A 25,488-nucleotide genomic window follows, 5' to 3' on the forward strand; every position below is an offset into this window, starting at 1 on the left:
AGGACTGCCTGACCAGAAGAGAGAGACTGGAGCAAGGAGGGAACATCACCCACAAGGGCCAGGTGAGGGAAGTAGGGAGCCCAGAGGACAACATCTCCATCTATACCTACTGACAGGCTCTCTTAGCATGGGAGCTGAATTGTTCTAGGTGGCCTGGAAGGCAGCACCGAAGACGATATGAATATTGCAAGGGGCTGAGAAATATTTTCCTACAGCCAGAGCTGTCCCACAACAGTCCAGGCAGCCTATGAAGACAGTGAACTCTCCGTTGCTAGAGGAACTCAATAAAGCCTGGGTGACTATCTGGCAAGGTTACAATGGAGAGGATTCCTAGAAGATTAAATTGGCTGAACTAGATGCTCTTTGAAGTCTCTTCCAGCCCTGAGCTTTGATATTTGGAATACTGACTTGGAATGAATAAAGACCGAAATGACTACTTAGTGCTTTGCTGAATGCGGCTGATTTGTCAAAGAAAGTGTCTGCTGAATGCATGTTGATTTGTCAAAGAAAGTGAATGAATGAAATTAACTGGTTGCTCCAATAAATACAGGATGCTTGAATAAAGACTGGTTCATTCATTGATTAGCTGAATGAAGATTGATTGCTTCGTTGCAAGCATGAATTAGCAAACGTAGGGCATAGATGAGCAGGCTGGTTAAATGAAGGTTTGATGGCTGATAGGATTCAGTTCCTTGGTTCCTGCTCTATTCTCTTATCACGACCTATATCCTGCTTGTCTTTCTTTTCCTTCCTCGTATAGTCCTAAGGAAATGTTTTCATTTGTGTGCTGGGTGTGGAAAACATTGCAGGCTAAAGATTCCTTATGCATAATCAGGATTTCATTGTAGGCAAATTTGGTTGCCCAGGCACGTGCCTGTGGTGACTGGTCTAACCTGCTTCAGGACTGATGGGAGATCTGAAATTAGTATCTTGACCAGGGGAACTGAAGGTCACAGCTGGGGCTGGGCCTCATCCGGGCTCACTCATGTGTAGGCAGAAAATGCTATGTTCTCTGTGGGTTAGCAGAGGGTGCCTATTTGGCAAGAAAATATCTTCCCAGACATTTTTTCAAGGTGCCTAAAATTCCACCAACAGAATCATACCTTCTTTGCACAACAGAGCTGAAAGACTGTTGAGGCAGTACCTTCCAACAACCTGTTCAGATTTTTGCATTTTGGAATAAGTAAGATCCCTGGTAAAATGTGAATGGAATCAGGGAAGGAATGTATGTGAAGCTCTAGTGGCTAGATTAACCAACTAGTGCCATCAATTCCTTAGGTCAACTTGGTCTGTCACCTGAACTCAGTGTCCCCAGTGAGGTTCAGAGAGATCTGGGCACAGGCTGGTTAAGCTTGATAGAGGGAATGAACAGGAGATAACCTGAACACTTGAGTACTATCCTGGGCTGTAGACCAGGAAGACAGTCCAAAGCCGTAGAGTTGAGCCTGGACACCAGTGCAAGGCCCCTTTCCCACACCATTGAGTTCCCCTTGGGGACCCAGGGGTCCTTCCCCACTGACCAGTGGAGCTTACTGGGGATGGCTATCTTGGGAGAGAGTTGAATAATTTTGAACCTCACAGGGGAAGGGGCTGGGCCTTCTTCCACCAGCGCCCTGGAAGCTCCTTTTTTCCCTGCAAATGTATTGCCTTCCTCCCCAGCTCTGCATCCCACTGGATCTTGAGCGAGGCAGCCTTTGTCGGGCCACAAAGTATTTTGTTTTGTTCTGCCAGGTCCTATTTACATCTGATAACCTCAAGTGACTGCCAAAACAGAGAGCCTCCTCCAAGGTGACTGGCTAAGTCCTCCCCCAAGGACAAAGAACGAAAAGCTTCCTGCTGCTGTTACACTTGGCCTCCTCCACTTAGTACTCTAGAAGGGAGGTGGCCACGAGTCAGGGACATTTTGAAACTGTGGAACCCACATTGGGACTTGAACCCACGGTCTTTTAACTGACATCACACACCTGGTCTCAGGACTTAATGAAGCTCAGGTTCTTGATGTCTCATCGTAGAAAGAATTCAGTGAGAGACAAAGTGATAGGTAAGAAGTGGATTTCTTTAGAGAGAAACACACTCCACAGACAGAGCTGGGCCATCTCAGAAGGTGAGAGCAGCCCCAGGGTATGGGGTTGTCAGTTTTTATAGGGGTGGGTAATTGCATAGGCTAATGAGTGGGAGGGGTATTCCAGCTATTTGGGGGAGGGGTGGGGATTTCCAGGAATTGGGCCACTGCCCACTTTTTGATCTTTATGGTCAGCCTTGGAACTGTCATGGCGCCTGTGGGTGTGTCATTTAGCTTGCTGATGTGTTACAGTGAGAGTGTCCTGAGGCTCAAGGTCTAGTGGAAGTTGACTCGTCCGCCATCTTGGACCTATTTGGTTCTAACCAGTTTCTGTCGTGTCCTCGGGCTATGTCATTCTTTTAAAGGTTGTGCCCTGTCCCCTTCCCTCCTGTTTCAATTTTACACTGTGCCATCAAGTTCCTCAGAAAGACTTCAGGGACCTCTGGGTGGGGCAGGACAGGGAAGGGGAGACGCAAAGAAAGTAAACTCAGACATGAGCCCCCGACCCCAACACCTCTCCAGCCCTCCTTGTCTCCAGCCACTGCCAGCCACTGCCAGCTCCTCACCCAGACTTCATGGAGCCTTTGGGTAACTTCCACAGCTTAAATATGTTAAAAACAAAACAACAACAACACAGTCCAACCGCAGTGAGATACCACTTCACACTCATTAGAATGGCTAATGTTATAAAATAACAAAAAGGAAAATAACAAGTGTCTCTAGCCTGTGTCCTCAGGAGAAACTGGAACCCTTGTGCATTCCTGGTGGGAATGTAAAATGGTGCAGCCACTGCGAAAAATGGCTTGGTGGTTCCTCAAAAAGTTAAACATGGAATTACCAGAGGATCCAGCAGTTTCACTTCTAGGTATATACCTCAAAGAATTGAAGGCAGAGACTCAAACAGATAATTGTACACCCATGTTCAGAGCAGCATTATTCACCACATCTGATAGGTGGAAAAAACCCAAAAGTCCATCAACAGATGAATGAATAAACAAAATGTGGGATATCTGTATAATGGAATACTATTCAGCCTTAAAAAAGAATGAAGTTCTGACACATGCTACAACATGGATGAAATTTGAAAACACTGTGCTAAGTGAAATAAGCCAGACAAAAAGGGGCAAATGTTGGATGATTCCATGTACATGAGGTACCTAGAATAGGCAAATTCATAGAGACAGAATGTAGAATTAGAGGGTACCAGGGGCTGGGGGGATGGAGGATGGGGAATTATTGTTTGATGGGTACAGAGTTTCTGTTTGGGATGATGGAAAAGTTCTGGAAATAGCGGTGATGGTTACACAACATTGTGAATGTACTTTATGCCATCTGAAAATGGTTAAAAATGGTAAATTTTATGCTGTATATATTTTACTACAAAACAAAACCTATCCAGGCCACGCTTCTTTGCCTAGAGCCAAAATTTCGTAGCTCCATCTTGGCTCAAAGGCTCTTCCTGCCCAAAGGTGCAGTTTCCGAAGGGGCCCGCAAACTGTGCCCTCAGTTCCATCAGCTATACTTGAGCAGAGATATTCTTTCTTACTCCATGGCTGTGAGATTAGATGGGATGAGGGATATTGGAACACCCAGTTAGCACACTGCACACAGGAGCAATTTCTTCTGCTTCATCCTGCCTACATACTGTCCTGAGTGGAGGGGCCCTTAGGGTTTAGAGTCCATTTCTTCATTGTACATGTAGGGAAACTTCACAATACAGATGAGGCCCAGAGAGGAGGCATGACCTGCCCAAAGCCACACACTCTTCCTGACTCACTGCCCAGTATCCTTTCCTGGGCTGGGGTGCTGAGAACAGATCACCTTGGGGCTGGCAGTGTTTCTCTGAGAAGTGATGATCTGTGACTTCTAGGCTCTGAAGCCTCTTCAGCTGGGCCAGTGTGGGGACCAAGTCACTAGGATGAAAACTAGGATGGTCCCACACCCAGGTGGAGAAGCAGCCACTTCCATCTAGGTGTGGCAGGGATGCCCCACCTACCCCCAAGCATTTCCCTACCCCTACTCCCTCCCTCCTCCTGCCTTCTCCTCCCAACTCACAGTGTCCCTAATTACTTCACTAGCATATGTCCTCAAGAGACCCCTTCAGACACAGGGTGACAGGCAGGACAAATTGATGGGTCAGGCAGTAGGGTGCCCAGATGAGTTTATCCAGTCAGCAAACTGTCACGTGCAGGCAAAGCCTGCCCGAGGTGCTGGGGAGCATTGATTTGGAGGGTAGGCATGTCTGGGGCCCAAGGTCGGGGGTCTAGAGGACAGACATTTCTTCCTACTCCAGCTGTTCTTCCAGGCCTAAAATTCCCTGATCTCATTTTCCAAGCAAAGTGAGAAAGGTTTAATGGAAACCCATTCCCAGCCCCAGAGGGCAAACAGCAAGGTCCTGACCTTGTGTGGGGTGGGGGAATCTGGGAGGGCTTTCTTGCATAGGGGATCCCTAATTTGAAATCCGGACAATCTATGGGAGTTGGGCAGGCCCAAGGAGTAGGAGTTAGAGGGAGGTGGTCTAGTCGTAAGGGGGTAGCTCTGACACTGTCTGGGGGCCCCTGTGTCCTGGTCCCAGTGTGAGCTGGGATGGGGGGAGGGTATAGGAGAGGATGGCTCTAGGTCCCTGGAGGGAGGGAGGGATGGGGGAGGGGGGTGGGAGATGGCCTGCCCAGGAAACTTAGAGGGGAACCTTACACAGGTGAGGGCAAGGTATCCTGACCTTGCAGGAGCCCAGGATGTGGAATCCCACCACCCTGGGAGGAGCCTACAGACTTTCCAGGGTGGGTCTTAGCAGACAGCCTGGCTGGTTGTAAGAGCTCTCTTTGGTCTGGTGGCTTTCTTCCTGATAACCTCCAAACCCCCTCAGGATGTCTCCTTTATCTCTACCTGACACGCCACCCTACCTGCCCCCCCCCCCCCCCCCCCCACCCCCCGCAACCCCAGGCTCTGCTTCTCTGCCGTTGTGTCCACCTACCAGCCTGGTGCAGCACTGACCTCAGAGATGGGGTTGGAATGGTGTGTGTGGGGTGGGGGGTTGGGGATGGGTGGGGATAAGAGTGTAGTTCATCATAATTTGGAATCCCGTCATGTGAGCCAGAAGGGACCATGGGGATTGTCTAACCCAAACTATTTTACAAACGAAGAAACCTAGACCCAGACCTAGACTTGGGTAGGGAGTTGTCCAAGGCTATTCAGTGAGCTAGGAACAGAGACAAAATTAGAACCCAGGTCTTCTGATCCCAACTGAGGGCCTTCTTGCTCTGCCCAGAATCCTGCAGGAAGGAAATAAGCATTTTAGCTAGAGCAGTGGGTCTCAAATTTATGTCAGCTTGAGACACTGCACTGAAGTTCAATGTGGTCACTTTAGGGGTTCTTTGGAATCAGTTTGCTGATAAACCCAGACATGGGCACTGACACCTGTTTTATAAGATGTTTTGCATTCCAGCCAAGCCAGAATATTCTCCTGTCAATTTGTTTAGATTATTATTAAAGTGAAGGTACAACATTTTGAAATTCAGGTAGAGATTTTGCAGACTCTCATGACTAAGGCTAGAAACCTGGTTTGAGAAATGGGCTGGAAGGACAGACAATCCTGGGGAGGTGAGCAGACAGGACTACACTGCAGAGTCCATTATGATGGGGAACAGGGAGGGGCTGGACTCCTGCCCCCTGCCCGCCCCATGCCCCAGCCCCCCAGCCCTCTCACTGTGACAGGCAGGCCTGGGAGCATCCTTCCCATGGTTTTGATCACATGGGGAATCTTCAGGTTCCAGACAGAAGTCAAAGTCCTTCCTTGATGAGGCCTTGATGAGGGATCCTGGACTGGACATGCCCCATTATGATGGGGCACAGGGAGGGGCTGGACTCCTGCCCTCTGCCCAACCCATGCCCCAGCCCCCCAGCCCTCTCACTGTGACAGGCAGGCCTGGGAGCATCCTTCCCATGGTTTTGATCACATGGGGAATCTTCAGGTTCCAGACAGAAGTCAAAGTCCTTCCTTGATGAGGCCTTGATGAGGGATCCTGGACTGGACATACCCTTTTCTGGGCTTTGGTCTTCATCTGAAATACAGTGAAGTGGAGAGATTGGTGGGGATAGGGTAGGGGGAAGGGGGCAGGAGCATCTGTTTGTTAGAGCTGCCACTGCAAACTGGGCAGTTTTTCTGGTAGTTGAGATAGGTGGGAAGCTAAAAAGATCATCTTACCCTTTACTCCAATGCTGAGACATCATCTTTCAGAAATAATGCAAGAGGAAAAGGCATGGCTCTAGAAAGGACTGATAATCGCCCTTTAGTTATAATCTGGAGTTTGTCCCTTGGCTGGCAGCTTACATTTTTGTCCACAGATAATCATTTGGTCCTGTGGCAGCCCTGGGAAACCAGCAGACCGCCCCCACCCCTCCCCGAGCTCCCCCAAAGTGATCTCAGTGTGTTATTGCTGTCTGTGTTCCCATCACCTCCAGCCTCCCGCTCCACCCCAATGGAGCTGAGCCGCTCCAGAGTTGCCTCCTTTCTGTTCTATATCCCTAGGGCCCAGCAGCTCACCTGGACCAGAGAAAGCACCCAAAGAGCTAGCTGAAGGAATCAATTGAGACCAAGTAAGTGTTCCACATACATTCTCCCCCTAAGGACCTGCAAGAGCTCTGTACCTGGCTACCCAGAAGGAGGCAGATCAGTGACAAGTCAGGGGACCCAGAGCTTGAGCACAATAGGCCTGAGCCCGGGCCTCTGGGAAAACGGATGGCCAGCTGACCTTGGTGACGTAAGAGCCAGGACTGGGGCCACATCTTTTGGTTCACCCTCTGCTGGCCTCCCAGCTTCTTCGGCTCAGGAACGCCCAGGATTCCGGGCATGTCTGCCTGTAGCCTTCTAAAAATATCCCGGCTGCCCAGTGCCTCCCAGATGTCTGAGCACTGACTCTGTGATTTCCCTGCTGGTAATGGGTCAGCCCTGACATGAGCAACTGGTCTGGCTCAAGCCACTTCCTCTGCCTCCCACCACACAGCCTACCGGAAGCTTGGCCCAGCCCCACTTCCCAACCCTTGAAAGGCAAGGAGGGGTAGAGGCCTGACTGAGAGACCTCAGAGATTGTTGACTCCAGTGCCTTCTGGGAACAGACCAGAGAACCAAGGTCCAAGGACTTGCCCAGGGCTCTTGGGACATTAAGGTCCTCCCCAACCTACTCCCCAGCACTCTGTTCATGCCTGCTGCTGCCCCACTTCCCACATGCTACCTGGAGTCCAGGTCTGTAAGCTGGATCTGACTTCCCCACTCCAGCTGTAAACTCCTGACAGCAGTGATGGGGAAGATCCCTGTGATGCCCATGGTGCCCGGAAGAGTGTCCAATCTGCAGTGCATGTCAGTAAATGTAGATTGGATTAAACGATGTAGTGGCAGCCAGGGCTGTGCACAGAGCCCTGGGCCAGGGACTAGGGCCTCTGGGTTCTAATCCAGGGTCAGCCTCTGTGATACCATATGTCCTCATTAATTGCTCTGGATGAGCCTCAGATGAACGGAGTCTGGATGAGATAGTGTCCAAGGACTAAGCCAGCTCTGCTGTCCCAAAGCCATGAACTGATGACCTGTTGGGTATTCCTGTCCTTCCCTTTGCTCCACTGTGTATGGGGAGACGGCATATCCGGCTGGTTCCACCCAGCTCCAGGCTCTCAGCTCCTACTCCCCCTTGTGTACCTCTGAACGTCCCGCCTCTGGTCCGACCCCCGCAGACCGAGCTCTTCCAGTGGTGCCACCCTCTGACTCTGCAACTGGGGGCCCAGGAGTGAACACACCCGCCCCACCCCTCACTTACTAACCGTGTGATCTTAGGTAAGGCATTGACCTTTTCTGGGCCTGAGTTTTATCACTTGTACAATAGGGATAAGAAGACCCACCTTAGAGGAGTGTTAGGAGAGTCAAAGGAGATTCCACATCTCAGATTTGAGGGCATACATCTCCTGCAGAATGTCTCCCCTGACCTCCCAGAATGGCTCAGGGGCCTTTGCTGGCTCTCCAGTTCTGCCTTCCCTCCCTCACACCACGTCCATGCTGTGTGGCTCTCCATGCATCCATCCCCCACCAGGCTGGTGGCTCCTCAAGGCCATTAAGTCCCCAGGGCCCAATACAGAGTCTTCACAGATGAAGGCCATGGGAAGTTTTTTGGCCAACAAAGTGAGTGAATAAAGCCTGGGGGAAACACAAAGTGTTGTGTAGAAGTCTGGGAGTCTGACTTAGGAGGGGTCTGCTTGAGAGTGGGCACTAGTGGTATGAATACAGAAAGCTGCTTGGAGCCCTTCCCTCATATCTCTGATTGGTGAATTCATCTGTGACGATCCCTGAGAAGCATCTTCTTCCCTGAGAAGCATCTTCTTCCCTGAGAAAGCTGTTCACCTGGGCACATGATGCACTCCACTGCAGGATTCTTTACAGGTCTGTCTCTCCCCTCACGATGTGGTGAGTTCCTTGAAGATAAGACTCTGTTGGATCTCATATACCAAGCACTGTATCTGGTGTGAGTCCAAAAAGGGCTGTGGAGAGAAAAATGTAGATGAAGACAATGATTTCTGAATGTGACATGGGGTTGAATTGCCTCATCTTTAATGCCCCTCCCAGCCTTGGGGAGGATGTTAAGTTACCAAGCTGTTGTCTTCCTTCTGGAGTCACATGTGGGTTAAGTGTAAGCTGGTGAAGATTGATAAAGAGCTGTGACTTTCCTCTGCTAAGGGAAGGCTGCAGAAACCAGACTCTAGACATAAAAGTCCCCTGGATATTCCAAAGATGTTTCTCAAGCCCTTGATCTGAGTCTATTTGCTCGTATTTTATACATTAATTTTACACCCTTGGCGATCTGGTTGTCAACAGTTTAAAGGTTAATTGGCAGCCATGGTGGGGTGAGGTTGCTGTTACAGGCAGGTGTCAGGCAGGCTGGCACTCACCAAGGCAGCAGAGAGAAGCGGCAGGGAGATAGAAAAACAAAACAATATTACACAGGCAAAAGCACTTAAGAGCAACACAGGTTGGGACCATTTAGTTAAGGTCAGGCCTCCCTAAAATAAATGCCCCTTGGTACATCACTGCTTCTGTTCTGGGAAAATCCCTTTTTGGACCTCAGTCTCCCCCACCTGTAAAATGAACAGGTTTCATGAAGGGCTCTGTGTGTTTATGATCCTGCAGGAGTTCCCTCATGTGAAGCCTTTCACTTCACAACTATACAGGTCAAATGAGGTCAAGACTCCAGTCTCCAGGGGTTTTGGGTAATCAGGTTTTCCTGCCACAAATCTCCAAGGGTGGAGACTGTCCTTAGCGGGAGTCCACCACCAAAGATGTCTGGGCTGAACTCCCAAGAAGAAATGACACTCCCCAGGTACTGGCACAGAGCCTGTGGCCCATCGTCAGCTTGCTGCCTACGGAAGGGGTGAAAAGGAAGCCTGGCTCTGAGTGAAACGGAAGTGCCTAAGGTCTGACAGTTGCTCTCAGCATTCTGCAGCCAGGAGGGAAGTAAAACTGTCCGGGCATCTGGCAGCTTCCATCCTGAAAGCCCATGGGACAGCAACAGGTGAGGCCTGGTGTAGGCATGCTCTCTGGTCCAGAGCCCTGGCCCATGCCGGCTAGCGGGGATGTGGGAGGGGGAGGTCCCTGGAGAACAGAGAGATATTCACAGCCTAGTGGGAGATAGTTACAAAATCATGGGTTAATCGTGATTATCAATGTACATATGGATGCTGAAAAACTGTCAACAGACCTAATCCAGCCTGAGGCTCAGGGAGAGCTCCAGAGCAGGTTAAATAACCTGCCCAAGGTCATATAGCTAAAAAGCTATCCAGCTGGGCCAGAGACTTGAAAGGAAGGGGAGTTCAGAAAAAGGCATAACTAAATAGTAGTCTAGTCAGCTTGTGCTTAGTGCTGTCATCAAGATCTGAACAAGGCTATGGAGACCCAGAGGCATAAGGATTAATTCTGACCTGGGGGAAGAAGGAAGGTTTTCTAGAAGCAGGGGTTTTGAGCTGGGGTTTGAAGGATGAATATGAGCTTATCAGGCAGAGAAGAGGAGGAAAGGCTGAGGGCAAAGGGAAGTGCATATATATGTTGTGTTTGGAACAAAGACACCTAAAATGGTGAGGTTGAGAGATGAGGTCAGGTGGTCCAGCAGGAGTCATGTGGTGAAGGGCCCAGAAGGTCATGTTAAGAAGCCTGGGCTTCATTTGGAGGGCAGGGGGAGCCATAGAAGCGTCTTGAGCAGAGGAGTGCATGGTCAAAGTAGCACGTTAGAAGGCTTGCTCTAGCTCCTTAGGAGGGCAGAGGGTAGGAGAGAGCCGGGTTGGGGGAGAGGCAGGAATGTTGGCAGGGAGGCAGCGACAGAGGATTGAGGGTAACTAGGTCAGTGTCAGGCCCAACCCCTGGTGAGGAATTGAAACTTTTTAGGAGCCTATAGAGGTGTGGAGGAAATGAGAATTGAAACCTGGGCCCTGCTATGGCTGCGGTCTGTGCAGGTGCAGTTAGCAAGGGAAGTGAAAGAGTTGGGGTGACTGGCCGTCCAATCCTGAGGGAGGTGAGAGTGCTTGGGAGGGAATGCAGGAGGCCTGTCCTCAGGTGCGAACCTTGTTCCAGGCTAGGGCAGCGTCAGGCACCATGTCCAGGGAGGCCGAGGGGCACCTGCCACTGACCACTGTGTGGCCCACCAAGTCCCTGCCCCTCAGGGATCTCACTTCCTTCTGCCAAGCCTTTGCTCAAATCTCTCTTGAGATAAGCTTTTCCTCCCTCTCCTCCCTGCCTTTCCAGCAACCTGTGATTCCGGATGAGGCCCTGCCCAGCCCTCCAGGGAGCCTTCTCTGAGCAGAGCAGGTTCCTGACTTCCCACCCTGCCTGAGTGGTGGCATGGCCATGCCCTGCCTTGAGGCATGTCTTGTTCTGTGGTCTTGGTCCACCGTACTTGTCACTGTTGCCTTGCTGCAGGTGCCCCTGTCCCATCTGACCCTTCCCACAAGAGTACATTTAGGACTGATGGTCAGAATCAGACCCTGGGGCCCTCAAGCCACATTGCACATGTCTGCCCTAGAGCAGGTGAATGGGAGGGCTGTTCCTGGGTCAGGATGGTTGGGTCTTTGTTCTGGGGAAAGTCTTGGCCTGACTGAGCCAAGTAGGCAGATCTAGGTGGAGGGTCCCGTATTTTTTTTGGTAGTCTATTTCATTTTTTTTAAACCGAAGTATAGCTGATGTAGAATATTATATGTTACAGGTATACAATATAGTGATTCCCAACTTTTAAAGGTTATACTCCATTTATAGTTATTATAAAATATTGGCTATATTCCATCCTTGTAGCTTATTTTATACATAACAGTTTGTATCTCTTACTCCTTATCCCTATATAGCTCCTCCCCACGCCCTCTCCCCACTGGTAACCACTAGTTTGTTCTCTACGTATGTGAGTCCGTTCCTTTTTTGTTATTTTTACCAGTTTGTTATACTTTTTAGATTCCACGTATAAGTGATATCATACAGTATTTGTCTTTCTCTGTACGAGTTATTTCACTTAGCATAATACTGGAGGGTCCTGTGTTAGTCAGGAGGTCAGCAGGAAGCAATTCACCTGTAACGGTTCAAACGAAGAGACTTAATGAAGGGACTGCTGTACTGAGGTGTGGGCAGGTTAAGGGAACAAATAAAAGATGGTGAGGCACTCACCCAGAGACTAGGGCTGAAAGGAGGGGCAGGAATCACATCACCAGAGCCCGATGAGAGGTAGGGCTGCCTGGCAGAAATGGGATCAAGGAGGGAGTGGGGAAGGAGCAGAGGGAGAAATAGCCCAACCACTCTCTCCTGTCATCCTCCAGTCTCCTGTCGTTTCTCATTGTCCAAACCCAAATGGAAGCCAGTTGGCAAGGGGGTCTTGTGATGCAGTCCACAGGGATCAACCTCCTGCAGGGCTGAGGGTCTGCGTTGAGGTGCAAATAGAGAATAACAATCCCCAGATATGCCTGAAAAATTGTCACCCAGATAGAATATCTGGAAGAGAGATATTCATTGGCCTTGACCCATTCATTTCTCTGTGATCAGTGCTGGGTTGGAGGTTTTTCTTACTGCCCCAGAGAGAAAAGACCAAACTTCACCTTTACATTCATATTGCTACCATCTAGAAAGCACTGTCTGGTGACCTAGAGAATGACAGAGCCACAGGGGTCTCAAGGGTAACCATCCCAGCCTACACAGTGCCTGAGACTCAGAGAAAGTGAGAGCTGTGCCTGGGGTCACAGGGCCAATGTGAGAAAAGCAGTATCCAGATTATGTAGTTAAGACCACATAGCTAGAAAGCAGCAGAGTCAAAATTCAAACTGGTTAGTCTGACTTAGAGCTTGACCCAGGCTCTTAACAGAGACCCCAAGCTGAGTGCCCAATATACAGGGAGGAAAGGCACTGGAGTTAATGTGACCCAGCCCAAGGTGCCTTGTCCTTCAGACCCACCCAGCCTCTCTTTGTGGTCCATGCACTCATAAGCCTCCTCCTGGGAGGAACAGCAGTGAAGTCACTAGCCCAGTGCAACGTGTGAGAACATAAACAGACAATAGGCCTGAGTAGGCCCTCAGGCACACCCTCCCTTAGGGTGCTATACTGGGCCTTCTCTTCTGTTACCTGGCTGCCCATACTTAATGTTCCACTTCTGGTAAACCTCGCGGTCTTCAGGCCTTCAAATCCATCCATCTAGGATGCCTTGTCCTAGGTGCTGGGGATACAGTGGCAAATAAGATCTTTTCCCAGAGATCTATGGGAATGGGGAGCACTGATAGGAAGGGTGAGACAGGCAATACACATGCCTATTATAGAGTGTGTCAAGCACCATAAAGGGGTATCAGTTTTCAAAATTTGAAGCAAACATCAAAGTGGGACGCCCACGAAAGGCCACAGTTCACCTTCGCAGGCTCATTTCCCAGAATTCACTATTCAAGCTCTTCCTAAACATGGCTCAGGCCCATCCAGCCTGCAGTTTTTGCTCTCTCTCACTGTTCCTTTCCTGGGAGTGTCCACCTCCCATGCTTCAAGGCCCACTTCCGGTGCAGCCTTCCAGTTTCCCTCTTTTAGACAGAGGCAGCTTCTGCACCTGGAACTACCATAGCACTTTGATTCTGTGCTTTGGAACTTCTTACTCAGGCTCAAACAATAGTGAAGCAATTCTAGATCTTTTTTCTCCATCTATAGCTCCTGGTTTTTTTGGGTTTTTTTTTTTTTTTTTAGCATCTTTATTGGAGTATAATTGCTTTACAATGGTGTGTTAGTTTCTGCTTTATAACAAAGTGAATCCGTTATACATATACATATGTTCCCATATCTCTTCCCTCTTGCGTCTCCCTCCCTCCCACCCTCCCCATCCCACCCCTCTAGGTGGTCACAATATAGCTCCTGTTTTTTTAAAAAAATTATTTATTTATTTTTTGGCTGCACAGGCTTTCTCTAGTTGCAGTGAGCGGGGGCTACTCTTCATTGCAGTGCGCGGGCTTCTCATTGCGGTGGCTTCTCTTTGTGGCAGAGAATGGGCTTTAGGCTCGCGGGCTTCAGTAGTTGTGGCACGCAGGCTCAGTAGCTGTGGCTTGCGGGCTCTAGGCTCATGGGCTTCAGTAGTTGTGGCACGTGGGCTCAGTAGGTGTGGCTCGCCAGCTCCAGAGCGCAGGCTCAGTAGTTGTGGTGCATGGGCTTAGTTGCTCTGCGGCACGTGGGATCTTCCTGGACCAGGGCTTGAACCCATGTCCCCTACATTGGCAGGTGGATTCTTAACCACTGCACCACTAGGGAACTCCTATAGCTCCTGTTAATTCAATTTTTCATTCTCCTCTCCTTGAATACTACAGGTGCAGCAACCATTTGCTCAATGAAAGTTTGGCAGCCCGGTTCTCAAGAGGAGGGGCTGGGTGAGTCCAGAAACTATGACAGAGTGGTTAACCATTTGGACACTGGAGTTCCAATCCTGTGTCTAATTGTGTGATCATGGGGAAGTTACTTAACTTCTCTGAGCCTCAGTTTCCCCATCCTGAAAGTCAGGATAATTGGTGTTGTGAGAATCAATGCGTTAACATAGTCAAAGCCCTCAGAGCTGTGCCTGGTACTCCATAAGCATGTAAGAAATGTTAGCTATTATTATTACAGCTGTCATTAGGAGCCAGGGGTGTGAGCTTGTAAACAACTCCTCACACCTAAGCAAAGCTTGTGCAGATAAACACAGTGACTCAGCACACAGCCACATTTGGAGATCGGACTGAGTGGGTAACTGTAACCCCATTTTAGAGATGAGCAGAGGCTCAGAGAAGGTAGGGGCATTCATTCATTTGACAAATATTTATGGGAAATTTCCACATGTCAGGCACTGCCTCTCTTCCCACATGAAGATTACTGAATCCTCAGAGGAGGGGATGAAGGTACTGTGTTTTAAACAGGTACCCCTAGGTGATTCTCAGCTCAGGCAAGTCTCGGAAAATGCTTGGATTCTAGGATACTAGGACAAGCATCTTGCCACATTCCAAATTTGGAACTGAGTTTTATAGGAAATACCATTTTCTGGTGGCAGATTTGCATATCAGATAACAGCACAGACCCTGGAGCCTGATTAATTGGGTACAAATCTTAGTTTGCTTTACCCTTAGCAAGCGTAGGGTAAAATGGGGCTAATAATATTACCTACTCCAAAGTTGTTGTGAGAATTAAATTAATTATTTATGTGAAGCGTTGACACATAGTAGCTATTATAAAGTATAAGCTATTATTATTACTGTACCCAGTGTAGACAAGCATCAGAGAGAAGGCGGGGGTGGTGGATTTAATGCTTCTTACCCCAGGATTGGCTCTGCCTACAGTGTTGGCAGTGTCTGTCTCTTCAAGGAGACTCACCTCCTGCTCCCTTCCGCTGGAAGAGCTTTCCTGAGCCAGGGAATTTCCTCCCATAGCAGCTGATAGCAGCTCCCAGCATTCTGATGCCACGCGCTCTGCCTGCAGCAGCATGGCAAGAATTAGATCCCATGTTGGGGCCAAGGCTAGACTGTGAAGACAGGTGGGTTTAGGGGTTGGATGTGTCCATTTAGGAGGGCTGAAAACCAGAGGGGGGAGTACAGGTCCTGGGGAAGCTTCTCTCCTTACACTGGGTCAACTTCTGTTGAGAGTGGTGCTGAGCTCGCCCAGGCCACAGGATGTGGTATGTGGATGGATGTGTTGCAGACAGGGGAAGGGTGGGTGCCCAGGGAGCAGGCAGAATGCCAGGGCATCTGCCAGCCCTCCAGGACACTCATTTTGGCCTACTGCCCTCCAGCAGGGAGCAGGCAAGCATGTTTTGTTTTGGCATTAACTGGGCAGGCTGTGGGAAAATAAGCAACAGGCTTTCTAAGCTGAGCAGGGCCTGCTCCCTCCACAGGTCAGTGCACAGCGGTTACAGAGCTGCCACCTTCCCATACTGCTGTCCCTCCCAGACAACTCCAACTCCCTCCCCTGGTCTCTGCCTGACCCCCATCCCCCAGCTTAGCCTGGAGGGTCTTCTCCATGGAAGAGGCTCACAGATGGGTAGCATCCCATGCCTTCCAGGCTGGGAAGCCCCAGTGCTACAGATGAGGAAATGAAGGCTGAGGGAGGGCAGGGACTTCCCGGGTCCTCACGGTGAGTCAGGATAAAACCAAAACTGTAGCTGAGCTTAACCTCCTCCCACGGGAATTCCTCTTTTTGTGTTTTATTATTATTTTTTTAATTTGCAAACAAAACCAGAACAAAATGAAGGGAAGCTGAAGAAAAACACATGTACGCACAGAGGAAACTCACATTTGTAGGCAGTATGATTGCAGGCATTTTATATAAACATTCCCATTTAATTCCCATCACAGCCCTGCAAAGAATCATTATTTCCCTTTTATGGACAAGGGAACTTGGTTTAAAAGAGGTTTCAGGACTTGGTCAAGAACCCAAAGCTTGGCAGGGGAGGAGGTGGACATCTAACCCAGGTGTGCCTGACCCCAAATCCCTGTGATGTTACCCCTGCACCCAAACCTGACTGTTTTACCCATTGGTCCTAGCTTCACAGAACTGTAATCGCAGTGCAGCTCCCAGTGGGAAGCCTCGGTCAGCATCCCACGTGGCAGTCATTCAGCCTTCCTTAACGTATCCCAGGATGAGTAGTCACTTGCTTACATAGCTCCCCAGCCTTTTGCAGATCATGTACCCGTTATTTCATTTAAACTGCACCCACCCCCCTAGGAGGAACACAGGCCAGAATTTGCAATGTGCCAAAGGTCACACTCGGCAAGTGCCTGGCAAAGATAGCACTAGAACCGTGGTTTCCTGCCCCCTGATGTCAAAATCATGTGACTCTTAGCTCCTACTGTAGCCCTGGAACTGTCCCCTGACCCCCCATCCAAGCTGTAACACTCCTTGACAGGGGCACCAGCTGACCACGTAATTCCCTGCCCCAGTGCCTGCCTCTCGGGAACTCACCTCTGGCATTAGATCCCTGCTACCCGACTCTCCTGGGCTGCCTTGCATGACTTGGACTCACTGTTATACCTTTGGTCCATGTGTTGAGATTGGGAGTTGCTGGAGTACAGGGCCTGGGTCTCACCCTAAAGACCTGCTTACAACTGAGCCCAGAATGAGGGGCTTGTTGACGCTGGATGGAATCCAAGGTCTAGTTCTGCCACAAAGTGACTTTGTGGCCTAGGGAGAGCCTCTGCCCTCTTCTTGTGGCCACAGATCTTGAAGCCTCACTCCAGTGGGCTGTGATTCTCTGTCTGCAGAGCTGACCAGTGGAGGAGACAGGCACATTCCTACAACAGGCTGACCAGAGGCCTGTGTTGAGAGATCACCTCAGGCAGAAGCAAAGGCCAGTATGTGTGTGGGGGACGGAGGTGGAGGGTGAAAGATGACTAGGGTAGAAAGGAAGTGAATGGGGGTGGGGTTCACAGGCTGCATGGTCTGCAGCATCATCCCCAGGTCGGGGTGGTGGGGCTCAGGCAGGGGACAGCTGGCATCTGGATGGGCTGACAGGTATTCCTGAGCAGCCCATGACAATGTGAGTGGGAGATAATGACAGAGCACGAAAGGGAGTAGAGGGGGCTTTGAATCCCAGCTGCAGGAAGGATAAGGGGTGCCTTGGTGCAGAATGGGCAGATGGGATGGTGGCCATCTTCTCTGGAGAAAGCCTTGGATGGAGTGCCAACCTGTTGCGGGTGTCCATTCTGGACAAGGGTAGGGTGGGGTGCTGTTCACATTCTAGTCACGCTCAAGTGCTGCTGCATATTTTGCCTCCCTGAGGTTTCTCCCAGGAGCCCTGTGGAATTTTGGAATAGCTCATCTTCCAGTGCCCACTCTTATATCTGCTCCAGGCCAACTTTCAGTCCTGGCTCTGACTTAAACTTAGAATCACATTACTTCCAGGAGACTTCATAGCAGCATGCATGCTGGAGGGAGAGCATAGCTTCAGAGCCAGAGGTAGCCAGGGGCCAGGCCTGACTCTCCTGGCCCAGCTGTGTGACCTTGGGTAGGTCATTTCACTTCTGGGCCTCAGTTTGTGAAATCTGTGAAATGGATCATATGTATCATTAGGGGTTGTTGTGAGGGTGTAGAAACAGTGTAAATAACACGCCTAGTTCAACGCTTGAAACGTGGAAGAGGTGAAATAAATGGTAGCTGTTATCAATTCCTTCCCAGGGTGAGAATCCCATCTGTGGCCTCCTTGATGGAAGGGAGCCAGCACCTGCCTGCACAGACCCAGGGATGGGGGAGCTCACCCCCTCCAGGGGCAGCTCTGCCTGGAAAATCTCCTTCCTTAGATGCAGCTGAGACCTGTTTCTGTTTGGTCTCTGGGGCCACAGTGCATGCTGCTCTGTGGTCACAGGAAAGCTTTGTGGCATTTCCCCCAAAGAATCTCAAGAGATCTAACTGGTAACACAGTGCTTGCCTGCATTGAAGGAGCAAGGCTCTGGAAGTCCCCAGCCTGGTTCAAAGGGTACATTTTCGTCAGGCTTACATGTCACAGAAATCTCCTTCCCCATCCCTGTGGAGTTTGGAACATACAGATTGTATCCTCCTGAGTCTCCTTTTTTCCTGGGTGAACTCTCCCAATTCCTTTGAACATTCCTCATAGAGGCGAACAGGAGAACTAGGTTCTGGTCCCAAATCCATCACTTTGGGGCAAGTCACTTATTTTCACTGAGCCTCTGGTTCCTCATTTGTAAAATGAAGAAAACAATACTCTCTCATAGGATTACAGTGAAGATTAGCTTGGAAAAGTAATATAAAAGTTTGGGGTTTGGAAAAGGCACTTGGTAAATATTAGACACATTTTAAAAGAAACCACATTTAAAACAAATTTATTTATTTATTTGGTTGCACTGGGTCACCTTCCTTTTTTTTTTTTTTTTGTCTGCATCGGGTCTCAGCTGTGGCACGCAGGATCTTTGTTGAGGCATGCGAAGATCTGTCCTTGGAGTGTGGGCTCTTCGTTGTGGCATGCGGGCTTCTCTCTAGCTGCAGCGTGCGGGTTTTCTTTCTCTAGTTGTGGTGCATGGGCTCTGTCATTTGCGGGCTCTCGTTGAGGCACTCGAGCTCAGTAGTTGTGGCGCACGGGCTTGGTTGCCCTGTGGCGATGTGGGATGTCAGTTACCTGACCAGGGATCGAACCCACGTCCCCTGCATTGGATGGTGGATTCTTTACCACTGGACCACCAGGTAAGTCCTGGCACTGGGTCTTAGTTGCGGCTCCAGGGCTCCTTACTTGCGGCATGTGGGCTTCTCAGTTGTGGCATGCAAACTCATAGTTGTGGCATGCATGTGGGATTTAGTTCCCTACCAGGGATCAAACCCAGGCCTCCTGAATTGGGAGCATGGAGTCTTATCCACTGCCAGGGAAGTCCCAGAAACCACATTTTTTGAGAAAGCAGTTAACAGGTAAGCCCATTTGGTGTTGCCCATTAGCTTTCTTTTTTTAATAAATTTTATTTAATTTATTTATTATTTTTGGCTGCATTGGGTCTTCGTTGCTGCGTGCGGGCTTTCTCTAGTTGCGGTGAGCGGGGGCTACTCTTCGTTGTGGTGTGTGGGCTTCTCATTGCGGTGGCTTATCTTGTTGTGGAGCACAGGCTCTAGGCATGTGGGCTTCAGTAGTTGTGGCTCGCAGGCTCTACAGCGCAGGCTCAGTAGTTGTGGCACATGGGCTTAGGTGCTCTGCAACATGTGGGATCTTCCTGGACCAGTGATCGAACCCATGTCCCCTGCATTGGCAGGCGGATTCTTAACCACTGCGCCACCAGGGAAGTCCCGCCCATTAGCTTTTTATAACACCTGCATAATCATTCCAGAAATCATTCCAGAAAGTCAATGCCATTCCTGGTTTCAGAATAATGGCAAATCAGGTGGAGGGTGCCCTCCTAAATCCATAAAATAAAGCCCCAGGGTTTGACTTCAGCTGTGAAGAGCCTACTAAGTTCCAGGCTCATTCACTTACCTTACCCTGCAATTGGGGACCAAGGCCCAGAGAAGGCCCAGCAGACCAGTGATAGAGGCTGGATCCCAAGTCTCCCAACATCCAGCACCTTTATACCCCCAGTCCTCACTTCCAGTAAAGGGAGGTGAAGGGAGGATAATTTCTGGGCCAGACTAGCTGCACCCAGGACTAGGATTCAGCAAATCTTTGTTAAGCACCTTTTGTGTGCAGGACACATCTGGGCAAGCACTGTTACCCCTTCCTGGCACTAGCCCGGTGTCATTCATGGAATGGTTAGTCTGGAACTCAGCTATGGTGAAGGCCCAGGCTGATTCTTTCTTGCTCATCCTTGTGTCCCCAGTGTCTGGCCCAAGTCTTGGCACAAAGCAGGACCTTAGCAAATATTTTTTGAATAAAGGATGAATCAGAAAGCATTTATTGAGCATTATGTGCCAGGCCACATGGTAGGAGAAATTCTATTTAATACAAGACTGTATTAGAGGCTGGTATTAGATCCCATTTTTACAAGTGAGGTAATAAAGGTTGAAAGAGATGAACTGACTAGGTCAACACTTCACAGTGAATTGGTGGTGGAACTGAGACTGGAGCCCAGCCTGGCTACCTCCAGCTGGCAGCCCCACATCTATCAGGGAGCTGGGCCTCCAGCCACCTGCTCCCTTGCCTCAGGCCTTCCCTGATAGTAATTGGGGACTCTGATTAAGGGTGCACTTTTGAATGGCTTCAAGGAAACCAGGAATAGCAAGCCTGGTCTCCTAATTACTATACAGATTAATCTGACTCAAGCATAGCTCTGATTCTACCGCCTTCCTATACAAGAATCTAGGCTAACAATGTAAACAACCTAGGTTGTTCCATCTTCCCAATTTCTGGCCAAGTGGCAATGGGCAACTTATTTGGGTCTCTCCAAGCTTCACTCACCTTCCTCTTTTGCCTGACCATACTTCTGAGAATACGTGTTTGAGACCCCAACTTCTGATAAAACTTGATTGATCTAATTCACCCTTCACACAGCTCACACAGCCCTATGGCTCTGGAAGAGGTATTTTCATTCTAAGGACCTCAAGGGAGGCTGATATCCCTACCCCAAGATGGTCTGGATAGAGGAGGAAGTTGGGGTGGGGAGAGCCGCCCAGAACATCCTCACAGGGAGATGAGGAAGCCTGAGCTCACCCAGCCAGCCAAGGGCAGGCAGAGTGAACTGGCACCAAGAGGCCCTGACTCCCATTCAAGAGCTTTCCTCTATTGCCCCTGCTGCTCCTTTATTTTTCCTCATGATTGTCATCGGCACCTGTTTCTCTATAACCCAGAGAACACTTAGTTACCCAGAGATTCTAGTCCTGCTGTGTAACCTTCATAAGGTCTCCACTCCTCTGCCTCCCATTTGCGAAATGGGGATCCTGGCCTTAACAACCTCATGGTCCTCTAGCACGCAGTCCACACTCTGACTTGGACGCCCTGTAGCAGGGAACCGATTTTTTCTTTGCAGGGCAACTAGACGCCCTCCCTCAAGCCAGGCACCCTCGGCCGCCGCGAAAGGACTAGTCCACGCTCGCTCCTTGGTGCCTAGATCGGCCAGGCTCATCCGCCCGAGGGGAGAGGGGTGTTGGAGGACAGAGAAGCAAAAAACGGTACTCTCCTACTGTCCCCCTATTATCACACACACACACACACACACACACACACACACACACACACACACACTCCTGCAGGAGCGCCTTATGCGCGTGCGTCGGCGCAAAGCCCTCTCCCGCCCACGTGCGCGCCCCCAACCGGGGGCGCGCGCCGCGGCTGGCGGGAAAGCGCGCGGGAAGCCCCCAGCTGGCTCCCACTGTGGGGGAGGGACAACAGGAGGCGTTTGGAACGTGCCATTCTCGGAGAGAACGGGGGGATTTTCGTGCTGCGGTAGCATTTTTACCCCTCTCATTCGCCGACCGATCCGTTAGCTACCCCCGTCCCCCGCCGCGATACGGAGCTCCGCGCCGCGGCCACGCTCCCTCCCTGCAGCCAGGCCCGGCCCCTCGAACCCAGCTCTGGCCTAAGCTATTCCCTCCGCCGCCGGAGCGGGGCGCTGCGCCACGCGCTGGGGCCGGAAATTCCCGCGGCCTGAGTGGAGGAACCCAAGCGGAGAGTGCGGCGCCGCCTTCCACCTCCCCCGGCCGGGCGGGGGTGTTGGGCCCAGCGAGGGCCAGGCTGCCTGAGTGGGGGCGGGGGGGGGCCGCGTCTGAGGAGCCGCGGAATCGGCGGCGGGTGGATAGCCGCGGCGGGCAGGGAACCGGACGACGGGGGTGCTCCTCAAGAGCCGCTCGGCGAGCTGGGAGAGCCTGCGCCCCCGCACCCGGGCCCCCGCCCCCTCGCGGTCTCCGCCTCCTTGCCTCACACACCCCCAGGGCCGCCGGAGCCCAGGCCTTCTCGGCGCTTCTCCTCCTTCTCTTCACACTCACCCTCGGACCTGGTTGTCCTGCTATCCGCCGGCCTTGCTCCCTCCGGGGCGAGTCCTCGTTCTCAGGCTCTCCTTAAACACACAAGCACACCCCGCTCGCTGGGCGGCCTTCTCTTGGCCCTCCTCCTTCCCTCCTCACTTACGCCGCCGTCGGAGGAAGATTGATGTCCCTTCAGCATGATGCAGCCGCCGCCGAGGAAGGTGAGAATGCAGCTGGGGGTCTTTGAGGTTTTGGGGGGATGCGTACAAGGAACGCGGCTGGGGCGACCACTGCGCCCCCTCCCCCTTTGCGCAAGGGGCCGTGACCGCCGTCGTCTCGGGCTTGTCACTGAGTTGCCGCCGGCTCCTGGCGGGGGGCGCGCGTGTTTGGTGCCTTCGCGTCGGAGGGGCGGCGAGGGCTCGTCCCCTCCCTCCACCGCTCGGTAGACCCCCCCATCCCCAGACATTTCACAAGAGTTTCGGGTGTGCGTGTGTGTATGTGTATGTGTGTGTGAGAGAGAGAGCGAGCGCGCATGGCAGTGCTGCTCTCTGCAAAGTGCTTTCTCGGGGCTGCACCGAGGGGAGGCGGGGGAGCCCCTGCAGCTTGCAGAGCCTTTTGCTTGTGTGATTGTTTAGTCTGCACCAGGTTTGAGCCCTCCGCCCGCTTGTCGCCACCCTCCCCCATTGGCAAATTTACAGGGAATTTGTTTCCAGCCTAGCCTTAATGTTTGGCTCGCTTTTCCCACGGGGTGACCGAAGAGAAGTCGCAATAGTCACCCCCACCCCAAGGGAAAACAAGAAATTAAGCATTGAGCGGTCCTGTCTTTCTCTTCCCCATTCCTGCCCCGCCCCTCCGACTAGGGGGCGAGGAAGGTGGTGGTTCTGTCCCCAGGAGAGAGAGAGCCGGGCCGTGCTTGGCGTGTGAGCCGTGATCTAGGCTTCGGGTGGGAGTGACGGAGTGACGGGTGCTCCGGGCTTGTCAGCAGCTTCCCCGCTTCGCCTTTCCAGAACTGTTTCAATGTCCCCCTCCCAGTTTTCCCAGGGACTGAGGCTGTGTCCTTGTCTTTTCAATCCTGCAGATGGTTACTGAGTGTCTCCTCTGGGTGGAGGAGGCTGTTCTATCCTCCCCTTGTGGGCAAACATTTGCTGAATGCCTAACTCATTCGTGTCTGCTCCCTCTTTTTTCTCTTTCTTAACCCGGGTTCTCCGGTTAAGTGAGTCTTTTTCTTTCACACACGTACACTTACCCCTCCAGTGGCCCTGCTTCGGCCATGGGGGTTCCAGGCCCACTGTAACCTGGATCCCGGCCTGGCGGGCGAGGCACTGGCCGGTTTGCATATACTGTTCTAGCTGTTTGAAGTGGAAACGCCACTGGGACCGGCTTGCTGTGGTGGCTTAAAAGCACTGCATATGCTGGAAGGTCACTTTTGCTTTCTCCTTTGTGAGAAAGAGATTGTGATTTGATGTGCTGTCCAGCAAGTCGAGGGCATCATCCTGAGAGTGTGCTTCTCGTAGCCATTATGGAATAATTTAAATAGTTGATTCATGCATATAATTTCATGATTGTGTAAGTTTTGGTCATGAGATATCTAGGCATTCTTATGCCCACTTCTCCCATCTACACTCTGCTCACCTCTCCTGATGTTTTAATGTCTTTGTATCCTTTTTGGAAGAAATAGAAGACAGACTCTTAAAGACCTGGATATGTATTGAGCTTGTACATGAAATGAAATGATTGGCAGTTTATTTTGCACCTCTTTAATCTGTAATTTTTATACTTGTGTACTTTCATTTAGCCTCTGCTTCAGGTTGTTTTAGCTAGTTTTTTCATTAATTATCTGCAGTAAACAAAATTATGTGGCTAATAATGGGTTTATGCTCCTCAGGGGAAAGGCAAGTAAGAGTTATATATTCTGACAAGTATTTCGTATTTTCCTTAAGTAATTTTTTTATTGTTAAAGTTGCAGTAAGGCCTCATAAATATATGGTATATTTTAGGTGAAAGTTACACAAGAACTGAAAAACATTCAAGTTGAGCAGATGACAAAACTTCAAGCCAAACATCAAGCAGAATGTGATTTGCTTGAAGATATGAGGTAAGGTTATAGTAAATAGTTTGAGAACTTCTGTATCTCTATTTCAAACAACCTTTGCATTACCAAGCCCCAGGAACTGATGATGGAATTTCCTTTTGGATTTCCTGCTTTAAGGCTGTTAGAGCTTTGACTCAGCTAGAAATTATAACTGGAATTAACACAATACAAACTTTTTTCCTTTAGTGGAGAAACCTATAACCTACACATACTATTATGAAAAAACAAGGTTCTTACAAATTTATCAGTCAGATTATAATCACTGAAATAGAAATTCTTATTTAAATAATTTTTCTGCTAAATTTCTTTCTACATTTATTGACCTTAACGATTTCACATGGAATTTTAAACTGACACATGGTTAATGGTTAATATCTGGGGGTGAGCCAGTCAATCTCAGATGATTATTAGAACATGGTAAATATAACTTTGTCTTTGAACATTAAATTTAGTGGGAAATGTGTTTATCATATTTTATCATTAAAGTTACTTGTATCCCTATTCAAGATAACTTTGAATTAAAAAGATAAGCCATCTTGCCAGCCTTGTGAAAGTCAATGTCTTTCTTTATAGAAGTAATCATGACTCATTTTATTGAAAGAAACACCACTGTTTTAACAATCCTATAATACAAACTGACAGTTCAACAAACATTTTTGTAAAGGAAAATGATTTGCATGTTGAAACAGAGTCGCTGCAATTATTTCCCTTTATTAATACACTTATTAAATTGGAATTGGGTCTGTAAGCCTCATCAGTTACTTATTTTTTCCTGTGGTGCACAACCTCATGTTGGTTTCATGAAAAATATTAACTATATGTTATTATAATAAAACTATATGTGTTTGTATAGCTGAATTGTTCGTAGCCCAAAGATTTTTACTTAGAGTTCCTTTTCCCCCCCATATTTAATTTAGATACTAAATTAATATTTCTACTATTTACGTATCTTTTCAGGGTTTCTAAGGCATATTAATTTAGACTCATCCAAACTTGGATATATCAAGATCATTGTTTTCTGACTGAAAACTACTCTATTTTTTTTTAACTTTTAATTTTATATTGGCGTATAGGTGATTAACAATGTTGTGTTAGTTTTGGGTGAAAACTACTCTATTTTAATTCTGCATTTGTTTCTTTGTTTTTCTTGTGGACACAGGGAAATTTTTAGACTTAAATAATTCCTGTGCAAGACACCTGAAACTTTTCATATGGTTACGAATTAAGCTTTTAATATTTATTAAGTGAACGAAAGTATTTTATATTTTAGTAGTTTAGGAAGGCAAAATTTGTTTGTAAGTAAAGATCCTCTGTGGGGTATGGCTAGTCAGTAGTCATTAAGTCCTTTTGATTATATTCAAAAGACCTCTTGTTTGCATATTCTCTATTTCCCCTGTTGCTTGTACCTTGACTTATGGTCAGCTATATGGACACGTCACTGCTAAGTTGATGTAG

General features: G+C 49.5%; 1 protein-coding gene and 1 long non-coding RNA gene across 4 annotated transcripts in view; one reads left to right on the forward strand and one right to left on the reverse strand.

The window, feature by feature from the left end:
* Positions 1 to 5,767: 5,767 nt before the first annotated feature.
* On the reverse strand, positions 5,768 to 22,078 carry LOC114886472. Its single transcript, XR_003791349.1, has 3 exons — positions 21,963 to 22,078; positions 8,448 to 8,584; positions 5,768 to 6,123 (listed from the first exon to the last, which is right to left on the reverse strand). It is a non-coding gene; the product is annotated as an uncharacterized LOC114886472 (long non-coding RNA).
* Positions 9,550 to 25,488, forward strand: part of FCHSD2 (FCH and double SH3 domains 2) — a 304,862-nt gene continuing 288,923 nt past the window's right edge. The window contains exons 1-2 of one of the 3 annotated variants that reach the window (XM_029206970.1): positions 9,550 to 9,612; positions 23,939 to 24,036. In XM_029206970.1, coding sequence (XP_029062803.1) covers positions 9,598 to 9,612; positions 23,939 to 24,036 — 113 coding nt within the window. In that variant the 5' untranslated portion in view covers positions 9,550 to 9,597. Of the gene's footprint in view, positions 9,613 to 21,785; positions 22,163 to 23,938; positions 24,037 to 25,488 lie in introns of those variants that run through there. The other 2 variants (XM_029206969.1, XM_029206971.1) reach the window with 2 other exon arrangements.

Source organism: Monodon monoceros, unplaced genomic scaffold (assembly GCF_005190385.1).
Source record: "Monodon monoceros isolate NGI ecotype Baffin Bay Population unplaced genomic scaffold, NGI_Narwhal_1 Super_Scaffold_7, whole genome shotgun sequence".
NCBI classification, from domain to species: domain Eukaryota; kingdom Metazoa; phylum Chordata; class Mammalia; order Artiodactyla; family Monodontidae; genus Monodon; species Monodon monoceros.